General features: G+C 41.0%; 1 protein-coding gene across 1 annotated transcript; it reads left to right on the forward strand.

Moving 5' to 3' along the window:
* Window positions 1-18,125: 18,125 nt before the first annotated feature.
* On the forward strand, window positions 18,126-26,065 carry TTR (transthyretin). Its single transcript, XM_063167976.1, has 4 exons — window positions 18,126-18,276; window positions 19,058-19,197; window positions 23,740-23,875; window positions 25,782-26,065. Exons 1-4 carry the CDS (start codon window positions 18,208-18,210, stop codon window positions 25,887-25,889), a joined length of 453 nt encoding a protein of 150 aa, XP_063024046.1. The 5' UTR covers window positions 18,126-18,207; the 3' UTR covers window positions 25,890-26,065.
* Window positions 26,066-27,451: the final 1,386 nt, after the last annotated feature.

Raw genomic sequence — 27,451 nt, forward strand, 5'->3', positions numbered from 1 at the left:
GGATATCCGCTCCCTGCTGTGTGGGGCTGGTATGTAAGGAAATTGTCCTCATTTTTAGTGACCCATTCATAGAGCCACGGAGGCTATAATGAAAGGGGGCATGACAGTGGGGCCCACAGCTGAAAATTGTATTTTTATGCAATTCTAAGAAAATTTTTTTATATGCCAAATGCTCAAACCTCTAAAATTATCTTGTATTTGTTAGGGAAGCCAAGGGAGAGAGGGATTCACACTGAACAGATGTCCCCCTGCTTAGTTCATTATTTTTTGTTAGATACTGATGTGTATGGAGTGATAGCACTGGTTTTAAAATTGCCCTGAAACTCATTTCCTTGAAATATGTAGCAGAAAGTGTCTTTAGCCATATGTTAGGAGTGCATCCAGAAGGTGCTGTGGACATGCTGGGGGAAAACCACAGGGCAGGGTTTGTTCTGTGGGTGCTGGGGAAGCAGGAAGGTTTATAGCCTTCCACCTCAGCTTCAAGCTGGTTTCTGACCTATGTTTCAAATGTTTCATCAGACTATTTCTCTTAGATCTGTTATCTGTTATCTGCTAGGACAAATAGAACTCAGAGATATCACCTCACAATGATTACGCAAAACCAGTATTGATTCCCTGGCTAATGGTTACCCAAGATCTTTGGAGCATGGCTGAAGTTTAAACCCCGGGGGAAAGCAGGAGTTTGAGCAGAGTGCTTGAGGGTCTGACCTACTGGTGGATCTCCCTCAGGCCTTGAATCCAGCCTCCCAAAAAGCTGTGGGACATGGGATGGTGGCAGACACTGAGCTGCTGGAGTAGCTGAGTGGCTGTGACATGGCCCTGCACAGCAGGAGGGTGCAAACCCTGGGCTGGGTACCAGGGTCAGAGCTGTGACAGCTCAGGACAGCCTCCATTCCAGCTGGGTGGTTTTTGTCCACCTTCTCTTGCCACTCACTTAAGTCAAGCTGGTGCCTTCCTTGCTTCCCTAGATTTCTTTCCCTTATAAAAAAAGCTCTCTAAGGCAGATTTACTTAATTATTGTTACTATTGTTATTATTCCCTAAATATTACCAATTACTCCTTTCTTGAAAATAAGACTAAAAGCAGAGCTTCCAGCTAGAAGGGATTATGTACTTACAGCATCAGCTCTCTGGTGGAGCCAAATTGCATCTCCCAGGTGATGCATCTCACCTGATCTGTCACACACCTGTCAGTGGCACAGCTAGTGCTGATGGACAGATTTGCCCTGTGTGCCCTGTTTTGTTATTTATCAAATAAATATCAAATGTGTTACACTTCTGTAACCAGCAAGCTTGATTTTTGCAACAGCTGAAAAGGCAGGAAGCCTCTCACACCCTTTTTGAATCAGAGCTCCAGGAGAGATACTGTCAAAATAATAGATCTATTAACAAAAAGTTTCCTTGTCACCCATCCTACCTTGGTTTTGTGGGAATGAGGTGGGAGAGATGAAATACAAATCCATACAAATACTTCATTTTTCATAGTCCTGGTAACTTGGAGCTCCCTATACTCTGCTTACTGTAATAAAATATTTTTCCTTAACACAAACAAACCAAAACGTATTAGTCAGGATTCTGTGTGAGGTTTTTCAGGTATCTCTTTAAGCAAGCAAGCAAATTACACTTAGTGTCAGATGGGTTAAAAAAATGCTTCAAATACCCCTTTCCAGGTGGTGCCAGTGGAATTGGTTAGTAGTTGAGCTTCCTGCATTTTGGATAAATGGCTGTCACTTGGGGCAGATGAAGTCCCTACTACAGCAGGTAAACAAGCTGTAACAGATCTCAAGGACGTGTCCTGAACAAGGAGCACAAGGGTCGTTCTCACACACCCTGTTCTTTGAATTAATGATCATTTAAATATTTGATACCATCTGAAGCAAGTGCAAACAGAGTAACCTTACAGCACCCTTGTTGTTAGTGAGGATACTCTTATCAAAGGAAAGAAAGTTAGAATAGAACTGAACAAGGTCTTCTCTCACATGAAAATATCCCTTACAACTTGCATACAGTCAACCATCATTATAAACTCTGATAAATTTCCTTGCTCACTCTGCTTCTGTTACTCCAAAAGATTAGTTCAAAATACTTGTGAGACACACAGGATAATTTTTTTTTGAAAGATAGGGTTAAAATAAGAAAAAAAATTAAAATTTATCTGCCTTTTCCGTTGTGTTCTTCTCCTTTCAAATTCAAGAATTTGACACTGCAAACCCGTGTCAAATTAAAAGAAGGTATAAGTACAATAACACAGTAACAGGAGCTGGAAAAGCAGCTATAGTGAAATTTGACTTGTAAATTAATCCAGGTCAGTATAGAAGTGTAGTTGGCTATTTAAGGACTAGGGAAGTCTTTTGCAGGAGATATTTAAATGAATATTCTTGTAAAAAAATCATAACCTTTCAAGACACCCACTAACACACTTATAAGATGTATTTCAGTCTATCATTTTTGAAAGATCTCACCCCTTTAGTGTGATCCCCTTTCTACAAATCACACTAATAATTTTTAGTGCAGTCTGGCATCCTACCATACTGCTTTTGGTTGGATTGAATTAATTTTCTTTGTAGAACACCTGTAGTGCTGCTTTTAATTTATGACCAGAACAGTGTTGCTAGCACAGGGATGCATTAGTTATTGCTGAGCAGCACTTGCAAAGTGTTGAGGCCTTTTCTGCTGCTCACATTTTCCTGTCAGCAAGCAGGACGGGGGTGGGCAGGGAAGGGACTGAGCCAGGACACCACATCCACAGTGCCAAATCCAAAAGGAAGGCCAGAACATGATGCTGTCCCAGAGTGTCTTCAATTATTTCTCAGCTGTCTTATTCAGGTTTTTCACTGAGAAGGGGTATTCTGACCTATGACAAAAGAAGAAGAAGAATGCTTTTGAAGCACATGAATAGCACAAAAATATTCTTGATACGATGTGGTCAGAGGAGCAATAAAATAATTTGAGGTAGAAAGCCTCCAAGCAGTGAGGTTCTGCTGTAAACAAAAATTGAGGCTCTCTTACTGCATCAACTGAAGTTTGAGATTAGCAGTAAAGGGCAATGTGACACAATATGTATCATGATATTGTGTGGAAGAAGAAAAGAAGCTGTTACTTTTTAAATTGTTTCTGGAAGAGAATGTGCTGAACATACTGCTCAGTCTGAGTTCACAAAATTTTCTGCTGTGTTTTAGGGAGAAATACTCTGTGAGGAATGCTTGCTGCACTGGAAGGAATTTGTACCACAGATAAATCAGCATTTATTACCACCAGGGTTCATTTCAGAGAGAGCCTCCTTTGGAAGGCCCTGCCCCTCAGATAACCCCTCTTTGTTTCTCTCCCACGTCTACCTTTTCCTGCTGTGCCCTACAGCCAGATTAAAGGATCAACAGGAATTGAAATACTCCACAGTGCTGCCTTCTCATCCCGCAGACTGGGAGTTGGAGTTTGACAATATCTAAGTGTATTAAGTTTGTCTGCAGAACATTAGAAAAGAAACCCAGGCTCTCAAAGGGAAGGGAAATGGAAAGCTGCCTTCAGCATATATTTTTTTGTTTACTTTGGTAGCAAAATTATTTTTTGGGTGGATTTTTTTTATTATGCTTGTCTCTGTCTGCCACCATAGATAAGGCTCTTTATCACAGCAACAGAGGAATGGCTGACATTTTTCCTGGTGTCAGTGAAAAGAAAATAAAAGAATCAGTTTGTTATCTTTATTGCCAACAGATGACTAGCTGCTTTCCAGGAGGCACTAAAGGAGTAACACATTTCACAAAGCAGAACCATTAAATCTTTCCTTCATGGAATTACAGAATTGTTAGGGTTGTAAGGATCTCTGGAGATCATTTGCTTCAACTCCCCTTCCAAGGCAGGGTCACCTAGAGTAGGTGACACAGGGATGTGTCCAAGTGGGTTTTGAACGTCTCCAGAGAGGGAGACTCCGTGACTTTCCTGGGTAGCTGTTCCAGTGCTCTGCCACCCTCAATGGAAAGAAGTGAATTCCTCCCCATGTTGAGGTGAAATATCTTAAGTGTTAGTTTATGGCCATTACTCCTTGTCCCGTGTCTGGGCACTGAAAAGGGTCTGGCACCATCCTCTTGACACCTGTCTTTAAGATATTTATATGGATTAACGAGATCCCCTCTCATTCTTCTTTAGACTAAACAAGTCCAGCTCCCACATCTCTCCTTGTAAGAGAGATGCTCCAGACCCCAAATCATCTTTGTGACCCTCACTGGACCCTGTCCAGTCGCTCCTTGTCTCTCTTGTACTGAGGAGCTCAGAACTGAGCACAGCACTCCAGATGTGGCCTCACTAGGGCCGACTAGAGGGGGACGGTCACCTCCCTCAACCTGCTGGCCACACTCCTCCTGGTGCACCCCAGCATTCCATCGGCCCTCCTTGTGCGGGAAGGCTCCTGCCCCACTGCCTCGGAAACAAAACCACAAAGCAAAACCACCAACAAAAGCAACAGCAATAAGCTGTTGTAGTTTTTCCTAGAACGGGAGGACAGCGCCCAGGGGTGTGAGGAGGAGGCGAGCGGTGCCCGGGGCCAGCAGGTGGCAGCCCGTGACCGCGTGTCCCCAGCCTGCCGGGCTGCTGGGGGTGACACGGCCACAGCGGAGCCAGGAGCCACGGACGCCTCTGGCAGGGACGGGCAGCGGAGCGGCCGCAGAGCTGCCCACACCGCACCCCACTGCCGGTGACACCGCACCCCACTGCCGGTGACACCGCACCCCACTGTCGGTGACACCGCACCCCGCTCTCGGTGACACCGCCCCGGCCTCCTTGCACCTGAAAGGTTTTTGGGTCGGTCACAAACACCTCGTTAGTGGCACTAAACTGTGACCGGCTGTGCTCGGTAAAGCCCACGGGAACACAGGACCAGGTCCTGGGCTGCAGTACAGCCTCTCCCTTCCAGTGCTTCCTTTCATGTCGGTGACAAATCCCTTCCAAGTAATAACGATTTTTTCCCAGCTTTGTCATTGATCTCTTAAATAAGATGTTCTCTGGCAATATGCCAGCACATTCCTGCTCTCAAAAGATGAATCCCTTAGGACTCCCTTACAGCATTCTTCTTTCAGAAGTTTTGACGCATGCTGTAATGAAAAGAGAAACAATACACAGCCTGATTAATAGAACTGCAGCTAACAAACAGTGCCCTGAGGGATCAGCACTCTAATCATCAAGAGCAACATCTCCATCACTATTTCACTGTTTTTCTTCTCATCTTTGCATAGCTCTAACCTGAGATAGCACTACCCATGTGCTGGGCTTATACAGGTGATGAGTCAAGCTACAGGAGGAGATAAAAAATCATCCCAGCACTGCAGTTCACTGTGAGGTGGCTTCTTTATGGCTATCACTCTAAATCAAATGGAACAACCTATAACTTTAGAAAGGGACTTATTATGGATGTTGATTTTTTTTTTTTATCAGCAAAAATTAAGAAGGGGTTGATAAAAAATATTGCACGACGCAGCCCAGGATGTCCCCTCAGAAAAAAAAATGTTGTTATGTGCTTTGCAATAAGGTATGTTTTCCACCCCTTTTCTCTGTTAATGCTTTATAGTTTTTTCAGAGAATTCAGTTTTTTCTTTATCAGTGCTTCTTTCTTTTTCCACCTCACTATTCTGGAAGGTTTGTAAGAGGAAGTTAGCTTGACCTAGGTCAAGACTAGACCCTTTTTGCCATGAAGGCACTATTGTGTTTGCTTCATCAGGGTTCTCTAGGTAGTTTCCTCAACATATAGGCAGGGACACCATGAGAGGATCCAGAAATTTCTTTTCCTTGTGAGCAGAGCTCAGCCTGGCATGAGGGGCCAATGTCATTCCAATGGGAGTCTTTGTAAATCACATCAGTCATATAGGGGAACACTTGTCATTACAAGGTGAGGGATGAATTAGTCATCCTGTCATAACTCAATACTCTAGCAAACGGCAAGGCTGACATAGCCGTAGTAATTTATTTTTCATGGGTACAAGCAATTTAGTGTTTTATAACTCTGGTTAAAGTTGGAGTTTAGACTGCAGGTAACTACCCATAAAACAGCAGGATGTCTGTAGGAATGAAAAGAGAATGCTCTCTATTTTTGAAGAGTATTTTTCTTCCTTCCCAAATTACTTCAGAAGAAAGGGGCCTACCAGGTACTTCACAATTCTTTTTTTTTCCCCAAAAGTGGGCTGCTCATGGGGTCAGCAATCCCAAGCTACATATCACTGCTCAGAAGTACAAGCTGGTCCATCTGCCTGCTCACTTCTCTGGTTTCCACCATCTCCACACAGCAATATCTTCCAGGCCCTTGCTTCTGGAGTGGTCCATGGGCACTGCCATGATGATGTCAATGCTGCCTCTTCAGACTGAAATTCAACAACACTGTGTCTCAGATTATAACTTATTTGGATGAGGGAGGAAAGCAAGCAAAATCCTGTCCTCATCCAGGATGCTGCGCCCAAACCTCAAGGGCAGCAAACACCTCCTGCATTTTGCCAATTCTCTTCTTTGAGTCTGAAGACACATAATATACACGGGAAAAATCTGTTCTGGTGTAGGAACCACAAAGTGAATGTTTACCCTGTGTTTGAACAGCTGATTCATCCCAGCAAGAGGAGGTCCGTTTTTGGACCCACTGCTCTAGGCAGTAGCTACCTGAGGTAGCTGAGCTAAAACTGATCTTAGTGAAAAGGTCTCCTGCTTGGAAACAGCACAGTTACCTCCAAAGAGAAATTACATGCAAAGCTACAGCAGAGTGGCTGACAGGAGAATTACACAAGCTCTTCAGAAAAAAAGGAGAGTGTATATTAATTCCATCTAAAATTTGAAACCAGAAAACCCCAGTGTTTCCTTTGCAAAGAGTTCTGTAAAACGGGATGTCCAACAAACAGAGTCTTGAGTGGGCACAGGGGCAGCAGCACATGTTTAATGTCAGTGACAGTTTAAAACACAGAGACTGACTCAGAAAATATTATTTCAGCCTTGTTTGTTTTTGAGTTGCTGCTTCCCTTGGAGACTTGAGCATAAGACTTTGAAAGTACCAGTCTCCTCTAAAGCAGGTATATTGAACTGCCAACAGTTTCTTTCTACACATTGCTGCTTTCTGTTTCTCTGTTTTATTTGTATGACAGTCTGGGGCCATCACCACCTGAAAGCATATCCTCTCTCCCTGCACACAGCCTTCCCTTCTGTTGTTTTTGCAGCTCTTGTTTCTCACCATCCCTCCATGCCATTTCTTCCTTTTACTTGAATTTATGCCAGGTGATTCCTTCAACCATCCCCCTTCCCTGCTCCAGTTAAATGCTTACTTCATGTCCTTTCCTCCTGCTCACTTACAGAGATGGGGCCCCACACGGCTCTGTCCTTCTTCTGTCTCCTGTTCCTTGCATGGTTCTCCCTGGTGCAGCTTTTCTACTTAAAATAATAAAAAATTTTTCCTCCATAAGGAGGCCTTTGCCCCTCACACTTGTACCATGAATGTAAGTGCTGTGTGCTACCCTTTCTCACAGCTGACAAACTACATCTCCTTCCCAGACTTCTCCTTCCCTTTCTGTCTGCATTCCAACATTAGCCAGATATGCTGTTTCCTGATTCTTCTGTGCTCTTTCCACTGGGTTCCCCTCAAAACCCACTCTAAACAATTTCTGCCAGGGGTTCACCCTTAACATTTAATAATTACCTCAGCCACTCAGGGTTGTGTCTTCCTCCACTTTTTGATGCTGCTTGACCACTTTTGCCGGAGACAATGGAACATATTAGCTTGGAAAAGAGAGAAAAAAGTAGGAAATTTATCAGCGGAGGGAGCAAATGGGAAACCTCTGACAGGTCTGAACTCTTTAAACCATTTCACATACTCTTCCTGCTTTCTCCCAAAATAAATAATTCCAAAACACTAGAGTAGGAATTTGGTTTCTGAGACCCCCCTGAGTGCAGAGACCCTCGGGGTACTCTTGCAGGCAGAGCCACCCCAGGGTGCAGAGGCTAAGTGTGGAAAAGAAAGGCCAGTTTATCAGAATCCTGATCAGACCCTCAGGATAAAAATCTCTGGAGGGGTGAGGCTGAGGTAGGAGCACAGAAGCTAAAGCTCAGTTCTCAAATAAGTAACTGAAATGTATAATTACACACGAGCACTGAATAGAGGTTTCTGTTAATCTGTGATCCGATAATCTTCTTTCATTGCCACTTAGCAACAGAATTACAAACGGAGGATGGAAAGCCAGGTTGACTTAAAATTCCTCTCTTTGCTGGGCAGAGATGAAAAAGGCCCCTCTCCAAGCAGGCACAACAGGTTTCCCAGCTACTGGGAATTGTGCCTTTCAGCACAACATAAGTACAGACACCTCAATTTCAAGTTGCCTGAAGAACAGCTCAGTTGTGCAAATAGCATTGTTTATTAGAATTAGTAAATTTTACTTACAGAAACACAAGATTAATCCAGACACACATGTCCACAAACTCCATTAAAATCATGCATCTTCGGAAGGGGGAATGTGAAAGAAGGGACCATTGGGCCAAAACTGCTGCACTGGAAATTATTCTTAACTGCTGGGTCAAACAGTAATCATCATATTTTAGGAATATCTGCAGTGTCAAAGAGATGCTCAGGAGAGGCGCAGGAGGGTGGTAATCTTTAGCAGTGATCCCTACCCAGAGCCCCTCATTGTCCTTTCTTTGAGAGACATTTTGCACCCAACAGAGTGCCAGCATAACTGAGGTCTCTCTTAGGTTCGGTTACTTTCATAAACATCAGAAAAGAGGTAAAGTTTAAGTGCCTGCCACCATGCTCTTTTTATTTCAACCGCTTCTTTCCATCTTCTTCTTACCTTTCTTTCCTTCTTTTTCTCACCTTTTTTCTTTTCCTGTGCTTCTTGCCTACAGAGTTGAGCAGTCAGATAAGGCATCATCTTTTTCAGTGCTGCTGTGAGTCTGGGACAGAGAGACAGCTCAAAGATGTGCTAAAAGCTGCCTAACAACCAGGCTCAGCCACATCTTGGAGTGCCTGGTGAGACTGCATGGCCTGCTTGGCATTCAGCAGATACTTCCCATAGTCCAGCTCGGATGCCTTTTCCTTTGCACGTGTCATGATCCCAGAGATAAGACTCCTACAAGGACAGCTTCCTCCCACCTTGAGCAATTTATTCCTTGTACTGTGGAAAGGATGGGCTTCCATCCCAGTAGTGCTGCCCAGAAGCAGAGGAGAGAGGGGAGGTATTCCAGCCAAAGGGCAACAGACCCAAGGGTGGTGTTAGAAAGTTTAAATTAATATTTACATTTTAAAGGGATTGAATTTGCTTTGCTGGGTTTATCTTCAGCCAAGGACATGGCTTTTTTTTTGTTTGTTTTGTTTTTACAGTAGTGTTTTGCTCTGAAACTGAGCAGCCAAGACCTGCCTTTGCAGACCCATGCACCCTGTTTAAAAGATGCTCTTTGTACCACAACATGGCTGTGCTCCAGATTGCTAGAGTTCTTCATTCCTGAACAAACAAAACACAGTGGCAGGGGTCTGTCCACTGCCTGCAGAGCTCCTTGGCTGCTGGGTACCCTGCCATGGGCACAGGACTGTGTCCCCTCAGGAAAGAGCTGGTCAGCAGGCAAAGAGGAGGAGCAGAATAGGGCACTCTGTTACCTCTTCTCTACTGTTTTGGGTGCCTATGAGCAAGGAACAGAAGAGTTCTGCCCTTCAAAAGAGCCCAGGGGTGTTTTCTCAAGGCAATTGCACCTGTGCTGGTAGATGTTACAAGAGCACTTATGGACTTGTGCAGGAAATAAATCCACCATCAACAAGCCAGCTGGGTGTATGAGCATACAGTTTTGCTTGCTCTTCAGGCAGAGAAGGTAAAAAGTTTCATAAGCCATGTATAACTCAGTGCTTTCCTGCACTGAGATCTCCCCAACTTCTGCATGGCAACCCTGGGTGCAAAAAAAAAAAGGCAAATTGCTCAACAGAAAGGAGTGTGACTAGCAATTACGCTCTTCTGCTATTTGCAGCTTTCCTCACATAATGACACAAAGAAAGAGCAAAATTAGTATGTGTTCCTCTTTTCATGTGACTTTCCGTACTTTGTGGAGAAACTTCAATAGACTCATCAAGCTGATACTAATAAAAGATCTACAGTTCTGTCTACAGTCAAATATTCCCCAGATAATAGTCGTGACCTGGAGTTATTTGCTGGTTTTTCCCACTTCAAGCTATGCTTCTTTCATCATTTTTCAAAGACTAAAGCACCTACTTGCTGAGTATCATCTTTAAAGAAAAAGCTAAAATTTACTTTTTTACTTTTTCCTTGCCACCAGGAGCCCAATAGCTAATGATGTCAAGCTCATTGGAAATCATCAGTACAAAGCAGTCACCAACAGTGTTGTGAAGTCCAATATTGAGGAGAGAAGGAATCTTTTTAAATTGCAAGAAGGAGAGCAGAATAAAGAGTCATTCAGAGTGCATGAGTCTTTTGTCCTCTATTGAGGGAGAGTGCTAGTTAGCAAGAGGGGGTAAGGATTTTGATCTGACCTTTCAAAGCCTTTTGAAGCATCCAAGCAATTCTAAGGACTTGTCTATTTGTCCATACTTGAGAGTTTGTTAAGGCAGAATGAGAACATGAAGTGTGGCCTCAGCTCTGCTAGGTGTGGACAAGCTGCTGGCCTCCATGCCTTCTCTGGCCTACATGAGAGGGATTAAAATTCTTTTGACTCACGCTTAGAGGAGAAAATCAGAGAGATGAAGGGGATTAAACGAATTTAGTTTACCGGTACATATTTCCCTAAGCTGGTTTCCAGTGGCTCCAATATTATGGGCTGTGATGCACTTTCAGGAAGACATGGGAGGCTGTGCCCTGCATCGTGTAGCAGTGCAGGGACCATAGTCCTGCCCTACAAACAGGGAGGGCACTGCCTGGCCCCCAGGATCAGATGTGGCTCCCAGATCCACTCTGCATGAAGGCTGGGGTACAAGGAACAGGAGTGGTCTGATCTGGGAACTGCTGTTAGAAGGGCAGTACAGCAATGACAATTCATACTTGACCTCCACACCTCATGAGAGTGAGGAGTGAGAATAATTCCCTGATAGCTCCATCCTCATCCAGCACTGTGGATCACTCCCCTTGCAGAGTGGGTTTTTTTCAAAATGCTTAAAATACTATGTGGACTCCAGGTTTGTAAAGCAAGCTGCTGGGAGTCAGAAACTCAAGCTTCCTCCCACTTGGACCTGAGTACAGGCAATCATTTTTCCTAAATGTAGCAGTGGCATAACTGGCTGCTGTAAGCCAGCTGCTGGACCCCCTGGACACTACAAACTGCATGATACATAGAGGTCTGCTGAATAAGGTGGTGACTGTTCTGCTTGAGTTTGTCTTAAAGACACAACATCCTCTGCTTTGCTACAATTATTGACAAATGCAGAAAAATTTGCGAACAGTCCAGATACTGAACAGTTTCTCAGCAGTGGTTTGTGGGGGCCTATATACTCTGCAGGGCAAGAAAGAGAAGCTAAAAGTCCCCCAGAAAGAATATACACAAACACAAGGCAGGTATAAAATGTTCTTTGACTGCAAAAAGCAGATTCTGTAACAGCTGTGCCTGTAGATCTAAAGCAGTGGCACAAGAGTCATAGATACAGCTAAGTTGTAGGCTCAGATGATATTTATTTTATTTTTCTGGTACAGGAGGTGTTCTGAACCTAGTTCAGAGATACTGAGAAAAGAAGTTACTATTTTTATCTGTGGCAAGTGTTGCATTGACTTATTCACAAGTTCTATAAACCTGAGCACGTATCTGTTACATGATTGGAATTCAGTCCCCCAGCTTGGCAGGCAGTAGGTAAAGGGGGATAAAACCACAGAGGCTTAATCATGGAAAGGTATACACATGTTGCCCTTGTCCATCCATTTAAGCAGCAACCTGTGTTTGCCACTATGTAAGGCGCACAGCAGTTTGTGCAGAAAGCACTCTGGAGAGTTTGTGAATTTACATGCACAAGCAAGATTTTTCCTTTACAATATACCAAGGAATAACAGCCAGTTAATCTCCTGTTGAATCATGTACTCCACTGCATTTCAAAATGTGTGAATCATTTTTGTCTTTACAGCTCAGTGTATGGGTACCATGCTGAGAAGCACTACCCCAAGGATACTCCTGTTTGGTTTAGTATGCCTTCACCCAGTATTTCCTACCTGTGTCACAGAGCTAGCTTCACATCTGCTTCAGGCAGAACCAGCAAGAGCTTCTGGCTCAGAAAGCTAAAAACAACTATGACCAGTGGCTCGTCTAAAACAGCTATTAGCACTTTTCTTTTGCTGGTTCCACATTACAAAAGTGTCTAGCCCTTGGCTTTTCTCCCAGAAATGCTGTAGTATACTCTATTCTTGTCTTTAAAATCTGAAGGAGAACAAAAAGAAAAAAAAATAAATAAACAAGGAAAGACAGATGTTATTAATGCATTGTACATAGGGTCATGATCTGTTCTGTCCCTTCTCTTTTGAAATACCTTTTTCTTTTTATCCCTTACAAGATACAAGGCTGTTTCCTCTCAGATCCATTTTCGTGAGGCACTCATTGGGTTTTGTCACTGTGACACTGGAAAATGTGCTTGGAAGCTGATGCCAAAGTTGAGTGAAGCCTGTGGTGGATACAGGAACTCTGTTTATGAGATAAAATGATTAGTATAGCATTTCCTCAGAGCTTTTGGCAGGAAGCTGGCACCAGTTCAATTAATAAAAAGAAAGGCATAAATCCGTCACTGTCACTGTCACTGTCACTTGGTAACTTCCCACTCAACAGCATTCCTGGGGGATTTTATTGCAGGGCAGATGGGGATCTTATTACAAGGTGGGACAGATGGACAGGAGGGAGATGTGGTCTGGATGGGCCAGGGCACATGCCAGAGTGCAAAGGCACCCACAGGCACACCAGCCACAGTTCACATGGAAGCTGCATCCATGTGAGTCCATGTGGTGATCTGCCTGTATCTACAATGATCTCCACTAAACAGAGACTTGAGTAATTCAAAAGATATTAACCAATGGCTAATTTGGCCCTGTGCAAATTTGCAGAAGCTTTTCAAGGGCCTGCTCAGGTGGCCCTGCATGATGGAAAAACAGGCATTTCCTCACACCTATTTGTATTTAGGTACCAGAATGAAGTGCCCTAGACTCAGCATTTTACAATCTTAAACAGCAAGATGATGAACAAAGTACATAGATGCAATAGCTTAGCAAATATATACAACCTAAGAAAAGATTGTAGTTTAACTCTACAGAGCCTCTTTTGGTCATTATTGCTAGAGGAAGATTTTGATTGTCATGTGTGGTATAATTAATCATTTGATATCTGCAGTCCACTGAGAACAAATGGATAATTGATGGAAATTCACTTACAAATATAATACACTCCCAAAATAGGCTAGCCAAGACCCCAGGAAAATAGTGACCTGTGTTAAGATTTCTTTTTGTTATTGGAACATTTGCATCATGCTGTAGATTTATTGTGCATGTCTTCCTGTAAGACTGGCATAAAAGCTAAATTTAAAATATAAACCACCTAATCATTTTACTAATAAATAGATTGACCTTTGAAAACATTGATCTCATGGCAAGCTCCAGCATCTTTCAAACACAGGAAGTATTAATTTTGGCACAAGGATATTCAGTTAGCTTTGTACATAAACTGAATTAGGGTTGTTTTTTTTTAAATCACTTGTCTAGACTGATAGATTAGTATGTAGACATGAATACATATTAAAGTTGAATAACAGAAGTTTGCTTTTGAGAGATCACAAGACCTATAGGGGTAGCTGATGAAGAAGTTATGATCAGCGCCAGTGACCTTGCAGTTTAAATGCTTCAGAGCCTGCTGAGATGAGCAGGTGCCAGGTGAATTCATACATTACAAATGCCCTAAAGCAAGAATCATCTATTTATATGTCTCTTTGTTTGGACTTTGAGCTATGTCCCAGGATGCTCCTTGGACACAACCTTGGAAATTATAAAAAACCCTGTGATTTCATACCTCAAGACCAAACCAACCCATCTGTCTTCAAAATTGTTTGCTAACAGTATCCACCTCCTCACTTTTGAAGTAACTGGATATGATTTAAAGTGCAAAATAAGGATGTTTTCCTTGTTTTTCTGCATAAGATCAGTAGTGTTTCCTTATTTCCAAATAACTGGGCAGTGTTAGTCCTGTGAAAAATCTGATAATGACCATTAAAACTCAAAATACAGACATAATCCTCAGCAAAAATTAAAATGAAAAAGGCTGATAAACATGCAAACACCACACATACCTGGAATGCCACAATTTTTAATGCCATTCTTAACAGATTGAAATTCAAGCTCAAACATGAACCTCCCTGAGCACATTTATTAATTAAAAAAGCATTATCCCTGGCTTTGCAGAGAGGGGGAATGTTGTATAATTAGCAAATAGTGAAAGCAACAGAAGATTTCTCACTGGCTTCACACAGTTACTGCATTGAGCACTCTCCTTAAGTGCCAGAGCTCTGCCACAGCAAATGAGCTGGCAGACACCTGAAGTAAAACTCACAAAGTTGAGTTGACTCTTTTTTCACCTAGAAAATTTAGGTGAACTCCTTTGAGAGGTAAATCTCAGGTCTTTTCCTGTAAGTCCCTATGGAATGTTACTCCAGAGAAGTGGAAAAAAGTGTCACATTCAGGTCTCTCTATATTATAGAAAGGAATTTTTCAGAGCCCAGGAATTCATTAATTCTTTGAACAGGGAGTTTGGGAATTCTATCCAGATTACTGAATGGCTTATCATCTATCAGGGCCTTTCATTCCAGTGTCACAGGAGAAGCTTACAGGTTTTTATGGTCAAAGTCAAGTATTCCAGCCTGTCTGAGCATTTTGCTATGTAAAAGCAGTATATTTGGCTTTCTAAATGAAGTCAAATAGAAGGTAATGCTGCAGAGAATAAGGAGATTATCTGTGTAAAACAAGCCTAAGTGTGTGAGACTACATAGAAGAGAGAGAAAAATACAACAGCATAGTGGGAAAAATCCTTGACATAAACAAGAGTATTAGCCTCAGGACATGTTTGCTCTTGACCTAAACACTCTAATGCTTCCAAGCAGGGAACACACTTTCATTAGAATAAGCACTAATCCTAATTCTTCAGAGATGAACTTCAACTTATTTGGAATTCAGATAAGTCTTAAATCATTCACATATTTGAAGATTATCTAAATTTTTCCATCACTGGGGGTCTCATACTTTTTGGCTTCCATAAAGCTGAGGTTACTGGGTACACCAGGGACTCCTGGCTGTTCTCTTCCCCAGCACCCTAAAAACCCTGTATGCTGGGTGAGCACCCCTTCTTCTGGGTTTCACAAGTCCCCTAGATCCTAGATGCTTGCCCTTTATAGCCTCATACTATCTCTGTTTTAGCCATGTTACCCTGCAGCTTCTTCCACACCAGAATTCCTAAATATCTCTTTCTGTTGAGTTTCCAGTAACTCAGCTTGCTCTTTTTTCACAAAAGGGCATTTTTGCTACTGCTCTGTGCTAAGGCTCTGTGTTGCACCACGTTTCCCGGGGCATGTACCCTGCTAGCAGTCTCTGGGAGCTGCCCTCTTTCCAGCTCTTCATGGCAGCTTCCTCCTCCTTCAGAAGGCCTGGAGTTTGCCAGCTCCACTTGCATCTCAGAGCTCAGCCTCTTTTCATTTCAGCTTCTCTTACTTTGTATCTGGGATAAGCTGTTCAGTATATAAGTTTCAGAATCCCATTGTACAGAAAATGGTTAAGAACGTTTAACAACAGACAGACAACAGTCAGTCAGCACCTGCAGGATGCTCAGCAGTTATCCATCCTCTTTCTCCTTTCCCCTCCCACAATCATGTTTTGGCTTTCTACCAAGGGAGAGCCATCCTTCTCCACCAGCTGTTCCAAATCCCTGATCCTTCACATGCATTTTATGGAAAATATTACCACATTGTGGTACTAAATTGAGACTGACAATGGAAGGGGGAAGATCAACCTAGCATTGCTTTCACTAGGCTATAGTAATTTTAAATTAGGTCTGCATGGATTTTAATAGAATTCTGTATAAATTCTGGATGCTTCATGATCAAAGATGAGATGTAGTAGATTCTCTTTTTTTGCATTCTCACTGAGTCCACCTGTATCTTAGAACTTATAGAAAGGATCTGGTTGTGTGCAAAATGTGTGAAAGGAGATTCACAAACACACAAAGTCTAGTCTAATTTTCCACTCAAACTGGTGTCCCTGCTAGTAGTCAAAGAATCCCTGTCTGGGTTATGTTGAGAGTTGGAAAAAACAGCAAATTAAGGACATTGGGATAAAAATCATATTGGGGTTAGAATTTTTCATGCTCATTATTCACTCTAAGAAGCAACTGCCCAAAGGTCAATCAATGTTACAAAAGAGGGAAGCGAGATAATATGGACAGCTGAAATGTACTATTCCTGTAGACCTGATTTTTCAGAAACTGCTACTTTGCAGGAAAACCTAGAAGAAAATAATTTTTTAAGTAATTGTCTCATAGGAGAGCAATTTCTCATGCAGCCAAGTGCCAATATAATTAACTCCTTGGTGTTATCTCCTTGCAGAACAGCTGACAGCAAAACACAGGAGAGCCTACTTGCCCTAGAATACAGATCATTTCTCTTCCAGACATACAAAACTTCATTGCTTCAGAGAAATATTCACTAATAATGAGAACAAAATTATGAGGTAATATGTTGTGTCACAGATCTAGGAGCAGCATTTAACTTTCCAAGATTTGAATACAAGCCCCAAGCATTAGATTGGAACGTGGAACATTGGTACTGGTGGGCACCTTGCACTGACTTTTACGTGCAGGCAAAGTGTGTGTAGAATGTTACCTACGTATCAGCCTGCTTTGCTGTAAGGACAAAGGGCACTTTGATCTCAGGGCAGGAGGTTACTGTATCATAGATTTTTTTTTTTCTCAAAAATCAACTTTGCTTAGAGAGAAAAACTGCCCAAAGCAGCCTGAAGGCATGAAAGTCTCTGGAGAATACCATCTGTGATTTCTTTCTAAGACTTCCATCATAATCCTATTCAAGAAAACTGCTTTTTGTTAGAATACTGTGAAATCAGTAAAAAATGAGTGCCAGCTCCTGAAAAGTGTAGATTCAGGGTTGTTTAGGATGTGGGGAAAAGGATCTGCTAAAAAGGGCAGTTTCTTTGTCTCTCAACTAGCACAAGGTACAGTATGGACAGTTTATGTGATGCACCTGAACAAAACCAGCTATACCATGCCAACTCCCCCAGATGACTTCTCTCAGCTTAGGCTGGGGCTGAGTCCACCCCTGAAAAACCTCTGAAATGTATATTTGTACACTTACAAATGTAGAAATGTACAAACATACATGTAACAATAACATTCCCAGCATAATAAAAGTTTGGCACCTGGAACCTTAGCCAGATGTTAGCAAAAGCTACCAGTCTTTGCTGGCTACCTTGGCTCTCTTGCACATGGTGCAAGAGAGGACTCATTTCATTTTTCTGAGATCTTTAGCTTCCTAGGGGAACAGCTCTCCACAGGTCTTTTGCCAGTGACTAAGAGGAGACCTCAGTGTCTACGTGAAGGTTGGGCAAGATGAATCATTACAAACTTCTGGTGGGTGACAGATTGTGTCAGATACCATTTAAGTTGTGTCTCAAAACAGAGACATTGCTCCTTTCCAACAAGCAGGGAGACTGATTGGGAATCCAGGACTGCTTGAGCCAGGCAATGAACAAACTCCATCACCCATGTACTGAGTCTGCATCCCTATGTGGGATCTGATCCTCAGAAAGAACTGGATATACTGAGAAGAAACAAGGGGCAGGTGCAGAGAAAGCATTGGGGCATTATCATGCCCAACCTGAAGGCAAAATAAAGAAATTCTCCTAGAACTAGTTTGATTTCTGGGCAAACAAAGGTCATTTTTGTTATTTTGTGGAGGGCTTTCTATGAGTGTAATCTCCCCAGGCAAGGGTCATGTTTGTGTCCGTTACTTATTTTCTTTTCTCTAGTGATCCTGCAGTCCTTCCATTGACTTCAATGGCAGTGCCATGAAGCAATGGACTGACTCTAGGATTGGGCTATTTACTAAGCAAATAATCTGAATCAGCAGTTTTGGAGTCATATGGGCACCCAATAAGCAGCCTGTTTTGTTGTTGGATTGGCTATAAAATCCCAAATCCCCTCAGCTCCTGGCTGCTGGCACCAGGGCTCACTAACAGCAAGCAGAATGGCCTTTCAGTCTGTGCTCTTTGTTTTCTTAGCTGGACTGGTATTTTTCTCTGAAGCTGCACCACTGGTGAGTTTCTTTGTTTTCAAACTCAAACATTACAAGAATGATAATCTAGATTTTCTAGATGACTAGCATCCTCCTCATCCATGAAATTCTGTAACCATTGGGCTTTGTCAGAATGCTATTTCTGGGATTTTTTATAGTATTCTTCTGAATTCTTAAAACTTTTTTCTTTTCTTGTAATTTACCCATCTATTTTAAGGTATTATGGAAGGATCAGGGTTCTAGATGGTGTGACCTTTTATTTTGCTTTGTTTCTATCTGTTCATGACTCACATCCCATATCCTCAATAAAGAGGCAGCTTCAGCAAACAAGTGCTTCTCTAAAGCACTAAAAACTACTTTTGAGGTATGACTAAGGATTCCTTATAATGTAATGAAGTCTAAGAGAGGGATATTCTTTCAGCCTTAGTATGTCATATGTATTTCTTTGTTGGTATTTCTTTCCCCAGATAACATACTTTGTCTTCACTTAAAAGAATTTGCTATTTTCATATTTATGATCATATTAAAAAGGTATAGCATTATACCAGTTTAATAGAGCCATTTAGAGCAACTCTAAATATTGATCAAGCAATCTCTGGGCGTGTAATAAAGTATCAGTATAAAGCTCTAAGATATCCTGCTTAAGAAATAGATGTTTGGAAATTAGCTTTGAATAGCATTGGCAGAGAACTTGCTTTTAAGTGAATGGTAATTCTGCAATTAGAATCTATCTTTTCTTTGGGAGAAGGTTTTTGAAGGCTTGGTGAACTGTTCCTATACAACTTCTCCTCCTTTCCCCAAGGTCTCCCATGGCTCTGTTGATTCCAAATGCCCTCTTATGGTGAAAGTGCTGGATGCAGTCAGAGGAAGCCCTGCATCTGGCGTCAATGTTAAAGTCTTTAAACAGGCTGAAGATGGAAGCTGGCAGGACTTTGCTGTTGGGTAAGCTGTGTGGTCTTCTGGAGCTGTTTTCAGGGTGCCTTGGGCAAGCAATTGAATAGTTAAAGGAATGGAGCTCTGATCAAAACCAAAACATGTTTTCTGACACATGTGCCACAATATCAGTGTTCACAGCACATGAATTCTGATCTCAAATCTGTTAGATTTAAGTAGAACTTATCCCTGACTGAAATGTTAATTGCAAAAATATGTTCAGATGCTCATCTTATCTTTGTAAGGGACTAGTTTTGATACTTATTTTTTGTCCTAGCTTCAGTATTATCTTTCCTTTCTATAGAAAGAAAAAGAAAAAAAAGCCTATTTACCAGCATTTTATAGATAATCCGGACAAACCTACATTCACATGCAATGGATATAGAGCTTTATTTGCAGCACTTGCATACAAAATCCTCTCTGTAGGCTTTGTCTGCACACATGTAAATAATTCATTATTATTCTTCTGCTGGTTGGAAGAAATGTGCTGGTTGGAAGAAACTCCTTAACCAGATAGTTTTTGAGAGTACTATTGTAACTATTTAAGTTTCTATTGTAACAACACTGAAGCAAAATCTCAGCAGTTTGAGGTCATTTCTCTAGTTCTGAATGTGTTTTTCTAGAATGACAGACTAATACCAACAGTTATCTAGCATCCTTACAAATACCTTAGGACATCACAGAGGGTCAGACAATAATGCCTTCAGTCTGTGACAGGTGTATGAGTAACGGAAGAACACAGTTTACTAAAATTCAAGTAGCTGAGGTATTTAGACATGTAACTTTCATTGCAAAACTTTGTTGAATCAGATTTTTAAATAACTCAATGGAAGTTTCCAGTAGTAGCAGAATATTCAAGCACAGAATGATAAGCACAAGAATGGACAGGAGTCTACTGTACATCTAACTCTCTTTTACTAGGATTTTTATAGCATGATTTACACATAAGCAGGAGGGGGAAAAAAAACCCAGAGAAGAAGACTATAAGGAGAAATAGCTTTTTCTCCATCTGAATGGTTTCTTTTTATATAATGAAAACCAAAATATATTTTTCTGCATTGAAAAGTAGCAAGAAAGTTTACAAGATTTAAAAAAACAAACTCTATTCCCAAGTGCTCAGTGTTACCTAGGAATAAATGACTCCTAAAATGAATTTCTATTCTTTAATGAACAGAGAAACTCCATGAAAAGTGACACATTTTTTTTCAAGGAAAACAGAGACAAGGATAACATCTTATCCCTAGTGAGCATTCCTTTCATTATTAGAAAACCAATTTATTTAAAATGTTTCATCAATTACTGTTTAACAGTTAATACAAAATACAATTTACAGAAGAATAAGAGAAAGGTAATGTCATTATTAAATGCCCTCACTTCTGGGGCATAACAGTATTTTTTTGCTCAGTTTGCAACCCTGCTCTCAACAAGCCCATGGAGACAAAAACCTGTGGTTGTTAGGCAACTTCTGCTGACACTTTAGGTTAGTAAACTCAAGAAAATCTAATCACATCTTCTTAAACATAAATTGAGAAGATTAACCCTGGGCAAATGAGAACCATTTTGCTGGGGGATAGCAGTGAAGGAACATAAAATCACAACTTTTATTGCAGGTAAAGGTTTTGACATTTTTCCTGACTTGCATCACAACCAAGGCTGCTTTCAGTGATACCATTGACTTTAGCTGATGGCAGTTGTTTGAACCAAGTTTTCATATGCAATTACAATTTTATTCTTTTGGGGAAGCCAGAATTTCCCTGTGTTAAATGAAATGTGAAAATGTGAATGAATCCAGGAACACAATCTGTAAATACTCCTGTCAGGTGAATAACATTTTGAAGTTACAGTACATAGCAGATACATATGGGAAAGGTACATTTTGTACAAATGTCTGTTGTAGTTATGTTTTTACCATTTTGTTTTCTTATGTTTTGCAAGCACACTTCATGGATTTAAGCAAATGTACTTAGCAACTGTTGAATTTGAGTAATGGTGTTTAAGGGGCAGTGGGGAAGTCAGAATAGTAGGAGCTGACTTTATTAAGAGGCTTATTTCAAAATGACTCCAGCTAAAAATACACAAGAAGAGATAACTTCAGCTAAGACATACCGGGGAAGGGTTTAGGGTGCAGAACATGTGATTTAGATTCTATATGAGATCCTCCCATGAGTAGCTTTGATCTTCTCACTCCTCACAAGCTTTTTTGAAATCTAGGTCTTATCATGTGGTTCAAGAGTTGCAGTCAGCAAACACAGTTTTCATGTGACCTGGGTTACAAGTCATGAAAGAAAAGACTTCTGTGTATTTTGAAGTGGTTCCCCAACCTCCTTTTTTTTTTTTTTAACTACAAAGAAGAGCTAGTGTTCCTGAGATATTTCTTCATCAGTCTGCATCTGAGAGCACAGTTTATCTCAGTGCAGTATGTTCTAAGAGTCCATAAACATCATTGTACAGGCAGTGTAGATTTAACCTGGCTACAATATACAGCTAAGGTGCAGACAGTCAAAAATAGGCTCAGGACTGCAGTATGGGCTGGCGCTGTAGTAACTTTACGGGAAAAGCACAGCTTTTTAATTTAGCTGTCCATCTTACAGCAGATGCTGGCAGTCCACATCCTGTTAAGAATAAGGAACCATATTATATTTAGTCCCCCACTCAGACAGAAATACAAGTGCTGTTCAGAAGCAATCACGGCATTTTGCTACCAGTGCTGAATGCTGAGCATCCCTGCCTTGTTCTCATCCCCTCCAGGCTCTGAATCACACAGTGTCCTGTTGGCTGTCAGTGCAGCAGTAATGCTGAAGGGTTTCCTTGTGTGACCAGTTGCATTGAATGACTACCACTTAATAATTAAAATAAAGAAAGTGCCATTAACTTCTGGTAGTGGGCATGCATTTTCAAGTGAGCTCTTGTCTCCAGTTTCCCAGCTGTTCTGGATGAACATCTGACACTCTGGAGCACTACCCCTTAGGAAAAGCACCATTCCAGCTCCATCCACACTTTTCTCTAACTAAAACTAATTTGTTTTTCTGAACAAAGGTTTTGAGGCAGACACCATTTTTCCTTTTAATTGCTCGACTAGACTATTAAGATTATAGGCAGAAGTACATGATTTGCTAACTTCTGCAGGATCTCAGTAAGTCTGTTTCACAGCTTCAGGCACACTCACAAATGAATTCTTTCTTCTTTTATTAAAACAATATAGATCAAACCAGAAATTACTAATTAAACTAAAAGAGAACAGATGCGTACATTTTACAAACTGACTGTGATACTTGTTTCAAATAGGATTTTGATTCTCTGCAGGTTTGGTCTGCCCTGGATACATTGGATTGGATCAGTAAGATTTTTGTCAGCCTTGACAAATAAGAAAAATTAAAATTAGTAGGAGATTTTCAATCCTGCTACCTCTTAATTTAAGCAAAATCTCTGACATTCAGTCTTTTTTTATTTAACACCATTAACCAAAGATTACAAATGAGGTGAAGGAGGAGAAAGGGACTGGGAAAGAAAAGCCCAATAACACAGCTGATCCTGTCCCAGATAAGCAGCATGTCACTGCTTTCTCCACTTCCACTCATCCTCCTCAAGTTTGTTTTCTGCCTAGACAGTTATTCCTTGCCATAAGACAGGAAAGTTCCACTAGTTCTCCCAGTCAAGGCTTTCTTCATTTTTCCTTCAACTAAATCATGTGGTTACGAAGTGCTATAAATATCAAATAAATATTTCCAGCAGAAAAAGACCCAAACAAAAACAAACAAACACAAAAGGTTAAAAATTCAGAAACTAAGTAATAGGAGGGAAAAGACATAAATGGTGTTTAGGAGCTAAGTATGTAAATATTTAAACAGCTGTCATACAAAGCTTGAAAAGCCTCCTTTTCAAACAAATAAGGTGCAGTGACAGCTATACTTCCTTCTTGCTACTGGAATTTCTCCATCCACAGGTTTTTGTTCTGAGCTGAGCACATAAGCTCTGAGCTGGGAATTCCTATTTCTCATTTATATGATAGTCATGGCAAGAGGGCCCTGCTCCTTGAACAAGGCATTGTAATTCAAATTATTAAAATGTTATGATGCTAAATTGCTTTTTCAAAACATTATCACTAATGGTCACATAAAATCACATCATTGTATAGGAATAAACTCCAGACCCTCAGTGCTGATAACTGGAAAACAAAATAATTTTCCAATAAAATTTCTCTTCTCTGCTTAGTTTTATTTTGAGATTTGGCATCTTGCCTCTCATCATGACATTCCTTCTCCGAAGGCAGTAACCTTTGGTTCCAGAGAACATTGGGTACAAGTTAGACATGATACTAAAAGAGGGACCAGCCAGCTTTGATTTGTGATGTATATGGGTGAGTTGGTAGCAAGGATAGATTCTGCAATGTATGGAAACATCCACTACATAGAGGGAAGGAATTATTTCAGATGATTAGGCTGCTCAATGTAGAATTTGGCACCTCTGCTATTTAATATTCCACACTGACTGTTTCTGTTTAGCATCTAAATGATAGCATAAAATATTTATATAGATATTTAATCATTACAGGAAAACCACAGAGTATGGGGAGATTCATGATCTCACATCCGAAGAACAGTTTGTAGAGGGAAAGTACATGGTGAAGTTTGACACCAGCTCCTACTGGAAGGCGCTCGGGCTTTCTGCATTCCATGAATACGCTGATGTGAGTAGTGGCAAATATCCTTGATAACCAGTGCACACTGATAACCAGTGCACACTGATAACCAGTATGCACTGCCTGTCTAGTGGCATCAGCTGCAAAGAGCAAACACAGCCCTCTAATAGTGAAGGAGCAGCAGCTCTCAGTGAAGTGGTTCGCTGCCACACAGCACTGGGCAAATAGAGGCAGTAAATATCCAGCTAAGCCACAGGCAGGAGCCAACTTCCCTGCAAATGCTGACACAGCTCTTCCAAAGTGTAGCTGTGCCCATTCACCCACTCATACCAGCGGGGGGAATCTTGCTTGAAAAGAGCTGCATTATTCAATAGCTGACAGTTTTTATAAAAACAAACAAGAAAAACAAAAACAAACAAACAAACAAACTGCTTTTACTGATGCTGAAGGCATGGAGAGATTTAGAATGTCTAATTTTACAGGAAATAAGCTATGCTTACATCAGAGGTATTTTCCCTATATCAGTCACATGAAAATCCCTGAATTCTAATATGACACGTAATTACAGAAAAAAACCTATTTTTTCTGGTGTGTCTTTTTTTAAATGTTGTTCAGTACCAAAAATATGGGTATAAAAATATATACAACTAAGAAATAAAGGTATTAAACAAAGTAAAGAAATAACCATAGTGGGAAAGGAAAAGTTGACTATTTTACTGATATTCAATCTCAAAAGCAGGCCAGCGATGTCCTGTGTGTCCCTTTGCTTTCAGTGCTACACTGATTTATTGTATACTCTATTCTACTACATTTACATAGCACATCCAAAAATGGGTTTCAATTCTTCAGGCTTAATCTGTCATTAAGTTTCCCCAATTTAAGTAGTCTGGAACAGCTATTGGTGATCTTGTGGAACATTTCAAACCACAAGTTCATGGAGCCCTAGTGGAAGACTAAAACAAATGACTGAGTCCCAGGTCCATAAAGTCTGAGGTGCCATTTGGGTGATTTAGGTCAAAAAAAGAAACCTCAAAAGTATTCCCTAATCATTTAGATGTCTGAAAGTTGTAAGGGGTACACCTCAGAAGGTGCTTTAAAGTTCCTGACTGAGATTTTCCAGCTAGGCTGAGGAGGCTTTTCCTTGACATAACAGCCTACAGGCCAACAAGCCAGCCTGGGAAGTGGGAAGAGTTCAGGGACGGAGTGTGTACAGGATAGCTGAAGCCTACAGTCCTCATGTCCCAGCAGCTTAGACTTTGGTCATAGGAGAGAACTCTCTAGTTCACTTATAGAAAGTGCCTCATGATTTAGAAAATAGATCAAATAGTAGGCTAAAGAAAGCTGGAATTTAACCCAGGTGACAATAAAAATTTCCCGGGAATTGGGCGTCCCAAGTCCCATTGGACTAATTTGAAGAGCAGCAGATTTGAATTGTCTTAGGGCAAGGGTCTCTCCTTGTTCTGGCAAGTCTAGACACTCAGTTCTTAATGCAAAAACTGACCCATCACCAATGGTCTTAAAAACAGGAGGGGGCACTGAAGTACAGAAAATGGCTTTGGGCTCCAGCTGCCTGCCTTGTTGGCCACGTCACACAGGGGTTGTATTTAAATTCCCTGGGTGGAATTTCACCCCTGTCTTTCTTACTGGTCATTTGAGATACCTCCCCCTTACTCTCCTATTCCACATCACAAAGCAGTTTGCCTGGGTCAGGTGTGGTATTTCCATCCAGCTTCACTGCAGCTGAGGCTCTCTGTGGATCTCAGCCCAAATCCCACAAGTATCTCAGTCCTTGGCAATCACAAAGTAATGGGAAGCATTAGCCTGCAGAAGGGCAAAAGCATTGAACAGAAGCAGCAAAGTGCTCTGCAGATGAAGTGGGGTGTGCTGCTTAGTTGTTAATGAGCTGCTTTGGCTGTATGTTGCTCATGGTGACCAGGAGTTTTCCCTTTTGCAGGTGGTGTTCACTGCTAACGACTCCGGCCACCGCCACTACACCATCGCCGCTCTCCTCAGCCCTTTCTCCTACTCAACCACTGCTGTTGTCACTGACCCCCAGGAATAAACATGTACTGTCTTTTCACACTTTCCTCCACTAGAACTATCATAGGCTTTTAGGAGGAAGGTTTTTCCTATTGCTAACGCATAACTTTTTGCTACTTTAGTTGTTTGGTTTTTTTTTTCATTTTGTGACCTGGCAAACTTCAGACAAGTCAATAAAATATTACTTCTTTAAAACAATTTTGACTCAATTAGTGGAATTTTATTGGTTTCTAAAGTATTATAATTTGCATTAAAGTGCAAAGGACATCTGAAAAACACACACAGGATGTCACTTGATTTAGTTTTGTTATCTTCCTCCACTGCCTTAAAGAAGTCTCACCAAATACATTGGCTCAAAACAAGAAATTCATATGGTTGTGTTACCTTAAAAAAAATTACCAAATAAATGTACTCAAAATAAGAAAGCCATCTGTGCTACTCAAAGTTTACACACAGAAAATATGGTCCCGCTATCAACTAGGTCATAAGGTGAATAGGTGAAATTCTGAATACCCAGCAGCAGAACAAACAATACAGAAACCATTGAAATAAGTATGACCAGAGAGCTGAAAGAGTTGAAATCTGTGTATCTTTACTTAAAACTTCAAGTAAACCTCAACACATTGATGTCTCAAGAGGAAAGTTGGCTGCTCAATCAGTCTAGGAAGTACTGAAGTAATTTCAATTAGCACACTTTTTAACATCTTTGATATTAAAGCAATTATTTGACATAACACATCTGGCTACCCTATATAGGTGCATTCCAGTTAAATCCCTAATACGTCAAATCTGTAGCCATAATTTTAAAAAAGTCCAAAAAGAGAAGCATCATCTTAATAGTCTCTTCATATTTTTATAAGTAGGAAAAGGTAAGCTGTAGACTGACTGTGATTCAAATAAAGTTGCTGATAAACTGACTAAAGGCTTTGAGGGCTTTAGCAGTGATTTCTGTATTGTATTTAAAATATCCTGAAGTAGAGGAATTGGTTCTAACTGGATTACATAAACTACAGAGAAAGAAACTGAAATCATGCCAGCCAGAAACCTGCAGCACTCATTTGCCACCGACCTTGGAGTTTATACCCAGAGCCTGCTGGGATGACGGCATGGCAAGTGAATTCACAAGTTACAAAAGCTTCCCTTTAACATTTCACTGGTTACTTTTTCATGGATTTCTAGGTGCTAGCATAGTTACATAACTCTTGTAATCAGTGCAAATAGTTTCAAAACAGCACCCATCATAAAGTATGGAGATTTCATGGGCTCCTGATATTTCTGGAGCTTGAAAACTGGTAGGTTTCATTTGAAGTGTAATGCTAAGCCCTCAAAATAGGACTTAAATTTGTTCATATAGATATACTAGAGGAATAAAAACCTAAACAAAGAGAAAAAAACTACTCTTCTTGAAGTCATCCTTCTGATGAGAGGAGAAACCTAGTAAAAGAGTGCATGTACATATGTCTGAGCAAACATCAGAAAGACAAAGTTGAGTTTCAAGCCACGTTTCCCTCAGTCAGATGCTTCCAGATGCTTCTGGAAGGGGTTGACTTGCAATTATATGGGGAAAGTCCTGAGCTTGTACTG

This window comes from Melospiza melodia, chromosome 1, assembly GCF_035770615.1.
Source record: "Melospiza melodia melodia isolate bMelMel2 chromosome 1, bMelMel2.pri, whole genome shotgun sequence".
NCBI lineage: Eukaryota > Metazoa > Chordata > Aves > Passeriformes > Passerellidae > Melospiza > Melospiza melodia.

Coding starts and splice junctions, on each gene's coding strand:
- TTR (XM_063167976.1), top strand. CDS start 18,208: ATGGCCTTTCAGTCTGTGCTCTTTGTTTTCTTAGCTGGACTGGTATTT. Junction 18,277..19,057: donor TCTCTGAAGCTGCACCACTG/GTGAGTTTCTTT, acceptor CCTTTCCCCAAG/GTCTCCCATGGCTCTGTTGA. Junction 19,198..23,739: donor TGGCAGGACTTTGCTGTTGG/GTAAGCTGTGTG, acceptor TAATCATTACAG/GAAAACCACAGAGTATGGGG.